Source organism: Salvelinus fontinalis, chromosome 26, assembly GCF_029448725.1.
Source record: "Salvelinus fontinalis isolate EN_2023a chromosome 26, ASM2944872v1, whole genome shotgun sequence".
NCBI lineage: Eukaryota > Metazoa > Chordata > Actinopteri > Salmoniformes > Salmonidae > Salvelinus > Salvelinus fontinalis.
Genome location: NC_074690.1, coordinates 23,436,099 through 23,449,089, shown reverse-complemented (window position 1 = coordinate 23,449,089; position 12,991 = coordinate 23,436,099). Strand labels below are relative to the sequence as shown.

At 43.8% G+C, this 12,991-nt stretch overlaps 1 protein-coding gene across 9 annotated transcripts in view; it reads left to right on the top strand.

Annotated features, from left to right (window-relative positions):
- The window catches only part of LOC129823961 (chloride channel protein 2-like), a 100,656-nt gene extending 87,716 nt beyond the window's left edge, over nt 1–12,940 (top strand). For 6 of the 9 annotated variants that reach the window (XM_055883130.1, XM_055883125.1, XM_055883127.1 and 3 more), the window contains 7 exons: nt 301–554; nt 4,301–4,513; nt 4,668–4,733; nt 8,604–8,642; nt 9,025–9,129; nt 10,469–10,555; nt 10,992–12,940. In XM_055883130.1, the coding sequence (XP_055739105.1) occupies nt 301–554; nt 4,301–4,513; nt 4,668–4,733; nt 8,604–8,642; nt 9,025–9,129; nt 10,469–10,555; nt 10,992–11,513 (1,286 nt within the window). In that variant the 3' untranslated portion in view covers nt 11,514–12,940. Of the gene's footprint in view, nt 1–300; nt 555–4,300; nt 4,514–4,667; nt 4,734–8,603; nt 8,643–8,939; nt 9,130–10,468; nt 10,556–10,991 lie in introns of those variants that run through there. The other 3 variants (XM_055883128.1, XM_055883126.1, XM_055883132.1) reach the window with 2 other exon arrangements.
- Nucleotides 12,941–12,991: the final 51 nt, after the last annotated feature.

Below are 12,991 nucleotides of genomic sequence, written 5' to 3'. Positions count from 1 at the left end.
ATGCATCCTTCCTCCATTACACATTGTCACTCTCTACTGCTTCCCTTTTTCTCTCCCACGTCTTCCAGCTTTTTGACTTTCTGTCCTATTCCATCTATTCTGTACTCTGCTTAGTACTCTCCCTTACTGTTTCCTCTTTTTTCTCCCCTATCCCCCGCACCCCTTTTCTCTTTCTCTGTCTTCTCTCCCTTATTATCCTTTGCTATTTTCTCTCCCATTTTCCTCTCTCTTTCTTTTCCCCTCTTTATCATCCTATCCCTCTCTCCCCTCCCTCTCTCCCTCTTTCTCTCTGTCCTCCAGATTCTATGATCCTGTTGGGTTCTATAGAGCGCTCTCAGCTCCAGTCACTCCTGTCACTCCAGCTGGGTTCATCGCGCAGGCTAGACCACCTCCGGAGGCACGCCAAGGACAATGACACACCTACACTGGACACACACCTGTCCAACCTGGGCAACATGGACAATCCCCTAAGCCCACCCTGCACACACACACATTCCAACAGCACCAATACCAGCGCACGCCATGGGGTCCGCTTCGTGGTGAGTGTAGCGGAGGTGAGTCGAATTCACGCTCGCGTGATGAGGTATCACTGCCTGCGACTTAAAGTTCATTACACACACTCGAGGGTGGGGGGTAGGAAGGGAAGTTATGTTTAAAGTTCATTACACATGTGTGGATAGGTGTTACAGTAAATGGTTACAGTAAATGTGTGAGTTAAGTAAGTGTTTTACGGTGTATTACAGAGTGTGGTGTGGGCTGGTTTGGTATGTTTGGTAAAGGACGTCTGTGAAGGTTGTCTGATTTCAGTATCAAATCAAATGTTATTGGTCACATACACATATTTAGCAGATGTTATTGCAGGTGTAGTGAAATGCTTGTGTTCCTAGCTCCAACAGTGCAGTAATATTTAACTATTCACAACAATACACACAAATCTAAAGTAAAAGAATGGAATTAAGAAATATATAAATATTAGGAAGAGCAATGTCGGAGTGGCATTGACTAAAATACAGTAGAATAGAATAAAGTATATACATATGAGTAAAGAAGTATGTGAACATTATTAAAGTGACCAGTGATTCCATGTCTATGTATATAGGGCAGCTGCCTCCAAGGTGCAGGGTTGAGTAACCGGTTGGTAGCCGGCTAGTGATAGCTATTTAACAGTCTGATGGCCTTGATATAGAAGCTGTTATTCAGTCTCTCGGTTCCAACTTTGATGCATCTGTACTGACCTCGCTTTCTGGTTGATAACGGGGTGAACAGGCCGTGGCTCGGGTGTTTGATGTCCTTGATGATCTTTTTGGCCTTCCTGTGGCATTGGGTGCTGTAGGTGTCCTGGAGGGCAGGCAATTGTGCGCCTGTAAAAGTTTGTGAGGGTCTTAGGGGCCAAGCTAAATTTCTTCAACCTCCTTTCTTCAACCACTGTTGCACCTTCTTCACCACACTTTGTGTGGGTTGACCATTTCAGATTGTCAGTGATGTGTTTCCCCCGAGGAACTTGAAACTTTTCACCTTCTCCACTTCTGTCCCTTCGATGTTGATAGGGGTGTGCTCCCTCTGGTGTTTCTTGAAGTCCACGATCAGCTCTTTCATTTTGTTGACATTGAGGGAGAGGTTTTTTTCCTGGCACCACTCCACCAGGGCCCTTACCTCCTCCCTGTAGGCTGTCTCGTCATTGTTGTTAATCAGGCCTACTACTGTTGTGTAGTCTGCAAACTTGATGATTGAGTTGGAGGTGTGTTTGGCCACGCAGTCATGGGTGAACAGGGAGTACAAGAGGGGGACCCCTGTGTTGAGGATCAGCGGGGTGGAGATGTTGTTTCCTACCTTCACCACCTGGGGGTGGCCCGTCAGGAAGTCCAGGAGTCAGTTGCACATAGCGTAGTTCAGCCCCAAGGTCCGGAGCTTAATGATGAGCTTGGAGGGTACTATGGTGTTGAAGGCTGAGCTATAGTCAATGAACAGCATTCTTACATAGGTATTCCTCTTGTCCAGATGGGATAGGGAAGTGTGCCGTCTGTTGATCTATTGGGGCGGTAAGCAAATTGAAGTGGGTCTAGGGTGTCAGGTAAGGTAGAGGTGATATGATCCTTAACTAGCCTCTCAAAGCACTTCATGATGACAGAAGTGAGTGCTACGGGGCGATAGTCATTGAGTTTAGTTGACTTTGTTCCTTTTTTCCCCCCCCAATTTTGTGGTATCCAATTGGTAGTTAGTCTTATCTCATATCTGAAACACCCGTACGGACTCGGGAGAGGCGAAGGTAGAGAGCCGTGCGTCCTCTGAAACACAACCCACACAATGCCCACCTAACCTGGAAGCTAGCCGCACCAATGTGTCAGAGGAAACACCGTACACCTGGCGACCGTGCCAGCGTGCACTGCGCCCGGCCCGCCACAGGAGTCGCTAGTGCGCAATGGGACAAGGACATCCGGCTAAACCCTCCCCTCACCCGGACGACGGGGGGTCAATTGTGCGCCTTCCCAGGGGTCTCCCGGTCACGGACGGCTGTGACAGAGCCTGGACTTGAACCCAGAATCTCTAGTGGCACAGCTAGCACTGCGATGCAGTGCCTTAGACCACCGCGCCATTTGGGTGGACATTTTGAAGCAAGTGGGGACAGCAGACTGGGATAGGGAGAGATTTAATATGTCAGTAAACACTCCAGCCAGCTGGTCTGCGCATGCTCTGAGGACGCGGCAAGGGATGCCGTCTGGGCCGGCAGCCCTGCGAGGGTTAACGTGCATAAATGTCTTACTCACGTTAGCTACAGAGAACGAGAGCCCACATTCCTTGGGGGCGGGCCGCATTGGTGGCACTGTGTTATCCTTAAAGCAGACAAAGAAGATGTCTGGCTTGTCCGGGAGCAAGACTTCGTTGTCCGCAATGTGGATGGTTTTCCCTTTGTAATCCGTGATTGCCTGTAGACCCTGCCGCATATGTCTCATGTCTGAGCTGTTGAATTGTGACTTCACTTTGTCTCTGTGCTGACGTTTTGCCATATTCCCAGTAACCTTGCCATGGTTAAATGCGATGGTTTGCGCTTTCAGTTTTGTGTGTATGCTGCGATCTATCCATGGTTTCTGGTTTGGGTAGGTTTTAATAGTCACAGTTGGAACAACTTCCCCTATACACTTCCTGATGTACTCAGTCACCGTGTCCGTGTGTACGTCAATGTTATTCTCAGAGGCTACCCGTAAGGCTATCCCAGTCTGTGATATCAAAACAATCTTGAAGCATGCATTCTGATTGGTCAGACCAGCGTTGAGAAGTCCTTCGCACGGGTACTTCCTGTTTCCGTTTCTGCCTATAGGAAGGGAGGAGCAAATGGAGTTGTGATCTGATTTGCCGAGAGGGAGGGCTTGGGAGCCCTTGTAGGCATCTTAAAAGGGGGAGTAGCAATGGTCAAGTGTTTTTCCAGAGCGAGTACAATAGTGGTGAGGTGAGAGGTGAGATCTTGCATGGAGCCCCAGACCGAGGGTGAATGACCGTCATCTTGAACTTCTTCCATTTTCTAATAATTGCGCCATCAGTTGTTGCCTTCTCACCAAGCTGCTTGCCTATTGTCCTGTAGCCCATCCCAGCCTTGTGCAGGTCTACAATTTTAGCCCTGATGTCCTTACACAGCTCTCTGGTCTTGGCCATTGTGGAGAGGTTGGAGTCTGTTTGATTGAGTGTGTGGACAGGTGTCTTTTATACAGGTAACGAGTTCAAACAGGTGCAGTTAATACAGGTAATGAGTGGAGAACAGGAGGGCTTCTTAAAGAAAAACTAACAGGTCTGTGAGAGCCGGAATTCTTACTGGTTGGTAGGTGATCAAATACTTATGTCATGCAATAAAATGCTAATTAATTACTTAAAAATCATACAATGTGATTTTCTGGATTTTTTGGGGGGATTCCATCTCTCACAGTTGAGTGTACCTATGATAAAAATTACAGACCTCTACATGCTTTGTAAGTAGGAAAACCTGCAAAATCGGCAGTGTATCAAATACTTGTTCTCCCCACTGTACTTCAGTGAGGTGAGTTTTAAAAGCATGATACAATTTGATGATAAGTGTTTGATTTGATTTACGATACCATTTGCATTGATGTCAGAGTAGTTTGAGGGACAATACAGCGCTGAGTACCAGACCATTAGGACCTGATGGTCGTTAGCCAGTTGGGGGAGTGCATAAGAGGCGATTACAGTGACTCAATGGTCACATGGAATTTGATTGTGGTCTTGACTCATGAATGCAGCTGTGGTGGTAATAAAGTCACCACAACAGCCCTAATCATGTCTCTCTATCTAGATCTCAACAGAGGAGTCCTCCTTCAGCCAAGCTGTGTCCATCTCTCAGCTGCCACTCAAGTCGGCTATGAAAACTGTCCCTACTACTCACAACACAGAGGCAACCAACAGTATGCACACTCTCTCAATTAATAGAGACACGCTGACTCCGTCTCCTCTCTCAGGCTCTCAGCAGACCCTCTCCTGTGGTGACCCTGAAAGAGAGCTACTCGAGGTGTGTGTGTGTGCGTGCGTGTGTGTGCGTGTCTATTCTTGTATCCTCATATGCTACCTCAACCTCTACTTTCTCCTCAGAGAATCTTAATGTTGTCCTAACATTGTGCTAATGATGTGTTTGCTACTCCCTTCCTTCCCTCCCTGACTGTAAGAGCCTGGCAGAGCTGGAGGCTCCTGAAAGCAGGGGGCCCAAACGCGTCAGGATATCCATGGCGGTGGTAAGACTGCCACCCTTCTTAGAGACAGTTGCTAAGTAACCGTTGTCTAGCGACCTAGCATTGAGCAAGTGACCGATCCAAATAATTTTGAGTACTTCTACCAACCCAAAATATACTGTAGCTTCATAGCACTTGAGAGAGTGAGAGCGAGGGAGAGATAGTGAATGAGTAATGAAGGGATAGATTGGTGTAGGAAAGGAGAGAAAGCGAGGGAGAGAAGAAGGCAAAGTTGACCGAACCGGAGTCATTTTAGTGAATCTTCGGATTATTTAGCCAAAAAGTTCATGCCAAGAAGCATGAACTTCTGAATGTGGTTATGTTTTAGTGTTGTTGTTTGTTATGTGTTGTTGTTTGTTATGTGTTGTTGTTTGTTATGTGTTGTTGTTTGTTATGTGTTGTTGTTTGTTATGTGTTAGTCTTTCATTCTCGTATGCAGTGGTGTTCTGTTAATTAATGAAATATTGTGTATTTGTGCATGTGCCGGTTCCGCATGTATGTATGTATGCTGGTGTAACATAGATATAGTTAGAGGATGCAACATTGTATCTGTCCCATTTGTGGTGTCTGTGAGAGCATGGGCAGTGCAATTGAAGCCATCTCCATAGAGCTCCATGGGTGAAATGAATGATACGCGGAAAAGATGGCCTGAGGTTAACACAGGCTTAGGAGAATTTATACGTTTTGTTATCAAATTTTATTAGTCACATGCTCTGAATACAACAGGTGTAGACCTTAGTAAAATGCTTACTTACGAGCCCCTAACCGACAGTGCAGTTTCAAAAAATACGGATAAGAATAAGAGATAAAAGTAACAAGTAATTAAAGAGGAGCAGTAAAAAATTACAATATACAGTTGAAGTCGGAAGTTTACATACACCTTAGCCAAATACATTTAAACTCAGTTTTTGACAATTCCTAACATTTAATCCTAGTAAAAATTCCCTGTCTTAGGTCAGTTAGGATCACCACTTTATTTTAAGAATGTGAAATGTCAGAATAATAAGAGGGAATGATTTATTTCAGCTTTTATTTATTTCATCACATTCCTAGTGGGTCAGAAGTTTACATACACTCAGTTAGTATTTGGTAGCATTGCCTTTAAATTGTTTATCTTGGGTCAAACGTTTCCGGTAGCCTTCCACAATCTTCCTACAATAAAGTTGGGTGAATTTTGGCCCATTCCTCCTGACAGAGCTGGTGTAACTGAGTCAGGTTTGTAGGCCTCCTTGCTCGCACACGCATCTCAGTTCTGCCCACAAATTTTCTAAATGATTGAGGTCAGGGCTTTGTGATGGCCACTCCAATACCTTGACTTTGTTGTCCTTAAGCCATTTTGCCACAACTTTGGAAGTATGCTTGGGGTCACTGTCCATTTGGAAGACCCATTTGTGACCAAGCTTTAACTTCCTGACTGATGTCTTGAGATGTTGCTTAAATATATCCACATAATTTTCCATCCTCATGACCTCTATTTTGTGAAGTGTGCCAGTCCCTCCTGCAGTAAATCACCCCCGCAACATAATGCTGCCACCTCGTGCTTCACAGGTGGGAGGGTGTCCTTCGGCTTGCAAGCCTCCCCCTTTTTCCTCCAAACATAACGATGGTCATTATAGCCAAACAGTTCTATTTTTGTTTCATCAGACCAGAGGACATTTCTCCAAAAAGTACGATCTTTGTCCCCATGTGCAGTTCCAAACCGTAATCTGGCTTTTTTATGGCAGTTTTTGAGCAGTGGCTTCTTCCTTGCTGAGCGGCCTTTCGGGTTATGTCGATGTAGGACTCGTTTTACTGTGGATATAGATACTTTTGTACCTGTTTCCTCCAGCATCTTCACAAGGTCCTTTGCTGTTGTTCTGGGTTTGATTTGCACTTTCACACCAAAGGAGACAGAACACATCTCCTTCCTGAGCGGTATGACGGCTGCGTGGTCCCATGGTGTTTGTACAGATGAACGTGGTACCTTCAGGCGTTTGAAAATTGCTCCCAAGGATGAACCAGACTTGTGGGGGTCTACAATATTTTTTCTGAGGTCTTGGCTGATATCTTTTGATTTTCCCATGATGTCAAGCAAAGAGGCACTGAGTTTGAAGGTAGGCCTTGAAATACATCCACAGGTACACCTCCAATTGACTCAAATGATGTCAATGAGCCTATCAGATGCTTCTAAAGCCATGACATAATTTTCTGGAATTTTCCAAGCTGTTTAAAGGCACAGTCAACTTAGTGTATGTAAACTTCTGACCCACTGGAATTGTGATACAGTGAAATAATCTGCCTGTAAACAATTGTTGGAAAAATTACTTGTGCCATGCACAAAGTAGATGTCCTAACCGACTTGCCAGAACTATAGTTTGTTAACAAGAAATTTGTGGAGTGGTTGATAAAGAAGTTTTAATGACTCTAACATAAGTGTATGTAAACTTCTGACTTCAACTGTATACAGGGGGGTGCCAGTACAATGTGCAGGGTGACCGGTTATTTGAGGTAGTATGTACATGTAGGTAGAGTTAATTAAAGATACTATGCATAGATGACAACAGAGAGTGGCAGTGGTGTGGAGAGGGGAGGGGGCAATGTGAATAGCCTGGGTAGCCATTTGACTAGATGTTCAGGAGTCTTATGGCTTGGGGGTAGAAGCTGTTAAGAAGCCTCTTGAACCTAGACTTGGCGCTCCGGTACCGCTTGCCGTGCGGTAGCAGAGAGAACAGTCTGACTAGGGTGGCTAGAGTCTTTGACAATTTTCAGAGACTTCCTCTGACACCGCCTGGTATAGAGGTCCTGGATGGCAGGAAGCTTGGCACCAGTGATGTACTGGGCCGTTCGTACTACCCTCTGTAGTGCCTTGCGGTCGGAGGCCGAGCAGTTGCCATACCAGGCAGTGATGCAACCAGTCAGGCTGCTCTCGATGGTGCAGCTGTAGAACCTTTTGAGGATCTGAGGACCCATGCCAAATCTTGTCAGTCTCCTGAGGGGGGGAATAGGTTTTGTCGTGCCCGCTTCACAACTGTCTTTGTGTTTTTGGACCATGTTAGTTTGTTGTTGATGTGGACACCAAGGAACTTGAAGCTCTCAACCTGCTCCACTGCAGCCCCGTCCTCTTTTTTCTATGAGATAATATCAGTCAGTTAACATGACGTTTAAGAATTATGAAGCCTTTATGTGCTTGTCTTGATTACATAAATGCAAATTCACAAAACGTGATGTTAGCTGGGGAAGATTATCTCATAGAACAAAACGTATAAGATCTTTTAAGCCTGTGTTTACCATAGACCTGATTTTCAGCATTTATTTAAAAAATAATACAAAAATAAATTAATTTCCCCATAGGCTTTGGCCAACAAGCCATGTCAGAGTTAGCCTCCGTTAGTGCCTACAAAAAGATGCCGTTACTGTTGCTCTCTATTTTTGAAGTAGTCCATTTTCTTCTACTACTTCTATTAGTTTTTTTTTGTATTTATTAGGTATCCCCACTAGCTGTTGCCAAGGCAGCAGCTACTCTTCCTGGTGTCCAAACACATTAAGGCACTTACATAACATATAAAACAAAAGATAAACAGTACATCGTTGGTAAACAAACTGAAAGGGTGCATAATGCTACCTCAAGTGTGTTTTTTGAACAGGTAAAAAGCCAAGGTTGGCGATTTACTGCCTCCTGCAGTTATGGAATGTTTTATCACAAGTATAATTCATTGGCTGATCCCTTCTGAGGACCTGGATGGGATGATGTGATTATTCTGGAAGTCCCACCCAGTTGACTACTTAAACATGGTGAAAGTACTCAATGGCGGTGCCCACGCTAAAACTGGCTTTTGGGCAGTAGAGTCCTCTATGTCTCTATGGGGTGTAACCACTGTCTCTCTTTGTTTTCAGGAGTCTCCTGAAGTCGAGGATGACATGACCACAAACGAAGTAAGACTGAACACTAGTTGATTAACTGTCATGTCAGTCAATAACTTAAAAATGCAGTGATTGGTTGTATGAGTTTTTAGATGGTCATCATTGAGGGATTTTGTTGGGAAGGCAGAAAGCATATTCTATCCAAAGCAATCCCTTTAGCATGGGAAGACACAGAATCCTCCTAATTACTACACATGTTTTAATACATCACTTTTGTCTTGAGCCGACTTCACTGTCGGACAGAGCGTGGCACAATGGCTCACGCCCGGCAGGCAACCCGGTTCCAAATTGAATGTAATTAACTTTCAGCCAGTGCAAAACATTCCAACACGGGCGCCCGGCGAAGTTAATCTAACCCACTCATTGGTTGAGAGTTCTGAATCCCCTACCACAGATAGCGGAGTGGGAGGAGCAACAGTTGGACGAGCCAGTGGATTTCAACAACTGCAAGATTGACCCAGCCCCTTTTCAGCTGGTGGAGCAGACGTCTCTGCATAAGGTGTGTCATCTTCAGTTCAGCTGTCAATCAACCTGTCCCTTATCAATCTGCACAACCAACCTAGCTGTCATCCGTTATTTTTGGAGGAACGCTTTAGTTTATAATGCTTAAGTGTCATTGAATCCACTGGATAAGAGTGTCTGCTAAATGACTCAAATCTAATACCAGGCAACAAGTAAATTGTAAATTTTTGTCCCTTTAAATTGATGGGGTTGGTGACAGAAATGTGATGGCACGCAGCTCCACTAGACCAGAGCCTTCCATTACAAATAGAAGGCTCTGCACTAGACTGAGATTTTTTGAATAGTCAATTTGTTCTCATTGACAATTTAATGGATTTCATCTATTGCTTTCTCCCACTCTCTCTCTCGTTCTCTCCATACCCCCATATGAATGTTGCTACCATGTACACTACCGTTCAAAAATTTGGGGTCACTTGGAAATGTCCTTGTTTTTGAAAGAAAAGCCATTTTCTTTGTTCCAATGGCACGTTGTGTTAGCTAATCCAAGTTGATCATTTTAAAAGCCTAATTGATCATTAGAAAACCCTTTTGTAATTGTTAGCACAGCTGAAAACTGTTGTTCTGATTAAGGAAGCAATAAAACTGTCCTTTTTTAGACTAGCTGAGTATCTGGAGCATCAGCACTTGTGGGTTCGATTACAGGCTCAAAATGGACAGAAACAAATAACTTTCTTCTGAAACTCGTCAGTTTATTCTTGTTCTGAGAAATTAAGGCTATTTATTCCATGCGAGAAATTGCCAAGAAACTGAAGATCTCGTACAACGCTGTGTACTATTCCCTTCACAGAACAGCACAAACTGGCTCTAACCAGAATAGAAAGAGGAGTGGGAGGCCCCGGTGCACAACTGTGCAAGAGGAAAAGTACATTAGAGTGTCTAGTTTGAGAAACAGACGCTCCTCACTTCACTAAACTTGGATTAGCTAACACAATGTGCCATTGGAACACAGAAGTGATGGTTGCTGACAATGGGCCTCTGGACGCCTATGCAGATATAAAAAATCTGCCTTTTCTAGCTACAATAATCATTTACAATATTAACAATGTCTACACTTTATTTCTGGTCAATTTGATATTATTGTAATGAACAAAAAATGTGCTTTTCTTTCAAAAACAAGGACATTTCTAAGTGACCCCAAACTTTTGAATGGCAGTGTAAATACAGCACTTAGATTTTATAGGCCATTTAATCTAAAGTGGGACCCTCCTTTCTCTTCCCTCTCTCTCCTTTGTTTTATCCCTCTATCTGGTCATGTTGTTCCTTCTGATCTGCTCTACCCTCTCTGTCTCTCGCTCTCTCTCTTTCTCATTCTTCAGACTCACACCATATTCTCTCTGCTGGGGCTGGACCATGCCTATGTGACCAGTATTGGACGATTGGTGGGAGTCGTCTCCCTCAGGGAGGTGGGTGTTCCTGTGCACTAGAACTCTGATATCATGTAGTTTGATTAGTTTCTATTTTCAACAGTGTTGTCATCATGCTATGAGTGATTGAGGGCAGTTCATCTTAAAATCCCGACAAGCACATCACAGGAAACCTTCCTGTTTACTTTGGCTGTGATTGTGTTTGAATAGTCATCACTTTAGATACGTTTTAAGAACAATATTACGCTTCATGAATCACCAGTTACCTCAGGCTAATCAATTTGCTCGTTACAGAAATTACTGCAGATTAAGGTTGCCTTGGCAACAATCCTGTACATTTGGAGATCTAATCAAAAGTGTCATATGAATCACCACATTGTTTACTCTATAATGTTCCAACCTCTCCACCATCTTTTGTCAACCTTGTTCCTTATTTTATTCCTCAATCTCTACCTCTCCTCTCTCCAATGTCTAGCTTCGTAAGGCCATAGAAGGCTCAGTGACCGTGACAGGAGTGAAAGTTCGCCCCCCACTGGCCAGTTTCCGTGACAGCGGCAACAACACCACCAGCGTTTCGGAGGTGACAGAGCTACACAAGCTTTGGAACCGCCACAGAGACCTCTCATTACCACGGGAACCCACCCCGCCTGACATGGAGGACCAATTGGACGATATGTATGAGAGTCCTGTCCACTTCACACAGGACCAATCAGATTTGGAGTTTGAAACCAGCCCCGCTGGCAATACGGACCTGCCATCGGAATTGGTTCTTCAGGAAAGCCTCTCACTAACAGACGACCAAACAGAAGAGTTTATCTTAGAGTGCAGCCCTTCCCACACTGACGAATCAGAGCTGGCCTGTGATTTTGACCCCCCCCATCTCCCTGAGACTTATCAATCGGAGCATGGAACCCCGCCCGAGAACATACAGCAAATGGACCAATCAGAACTGCAGTGTGAGCGAAGTCCCACCCGCACTGAGGACCAATCGGAATGACAGACAATTAGATGATTCATGGTTTGTTGAGGTTTCTACAACCTTACAGGTCATTTTCACCTCAATCTCCAAGCTGGATGTCTGTGTCCACGATGTATTAGTGGACGTGTTTAACTGTTCTTGTGGAGACCAGAAGTCCCCACAACAATAGTAAACGAATGAAAATATGACCAACTGGGGACATTTTGTTAGTCCCCACAAGGTCAAATGCTATTTCTAGGGGGTTTAGAATTGCCCATCTGGTGCTGACACTACTTTCCCCCAAATGAGTGAGAGAGAGGGTGAGTGAGATCAGAAGGAACAACATGACCAGATAGAGGGATAAAACAAAGGAGAGGGAGGGAAGCGAAAGGAGGGTCCCACTTTGGATTAAATAGCCTATACAATCTATGTGCTGTATTTACATGGTAGCTACATTCATATCTGAGGTGAGGACTTTAAAGTGGGATGGAAAAGGATATTTAAGACGAAATGATAAGTAACTACCTTACGGCAGCTGAGAAAAGACCAATGCATTGACATCGCTCAGTCATAAAATGCCACCACCACAGGGTGAAGAACATTTGTGAAGCACATTGTAATTAACATGCATTTAACTCAAAGTACATGTAGCCTTGTCTGACGTTAAGGTAGTAGGAAAGATGTTAGTGTCTTGTAACAGTACATTTTGTATCATTACGTTCCTAGCAATAGGTAATGATTTTTCACACATCGTTCCTACTGTACTGAGTGTTAAACATGTCTCTGGAATGATTTTAGTGTTATTGACAGGAAACAGTGAAACTCAGAATACATCGAAGTTAAGCCCGCACACACTCACATAGTAATACATATTTGTTCACCAACATAAAAACTAATATTCCTAAGACATAGCGCACACACACTAGAACTGATTTCTACAGTCTGCCTGGCCTCAAAGCCATTTTAGAAATATGTACTACCAACTTAGAAGCACAGCCATAACTCTCCAAGTCCGCAGATAAGCAATAAAAGCCTTGGTTGAATAATTAAACTGTGTGTGTGACTGTTCTCCACTGTCTCATAAAATGGGTTCATTCAAGACGGATGTTAAATCATTAATAACTTCAACAGTTGAGCCATAATATATTGTAAAACTATGCTATCACAACTTTGGTTCATTTGTCTTTAAGACAAATCAGTTGTGCAATAATTTGTCTTTTGTATGCAGATAGAATGTGAAGTAGTGCTCGCCATATAAAATATAATGTAGAGTGTAATAAGCTAATTAACAGAGCATCTAGTTAAGCAATAAGTCCGACGTTTCTCTCTTTATATTGCATATGCGTTGTACATATGAAAATAGATTATGACAAATCTACGCACACTCTAGAGCATAGGAGAATATGCCATTGTTGTTTTTTGTACATCAGTGATAGATTAAATTTCAACAAAACTTTGAGATGTAACTCTGTTCTGTGTGCTTGTGTTGGTCAATTTCCCCTTGTCTCCTATCAGAG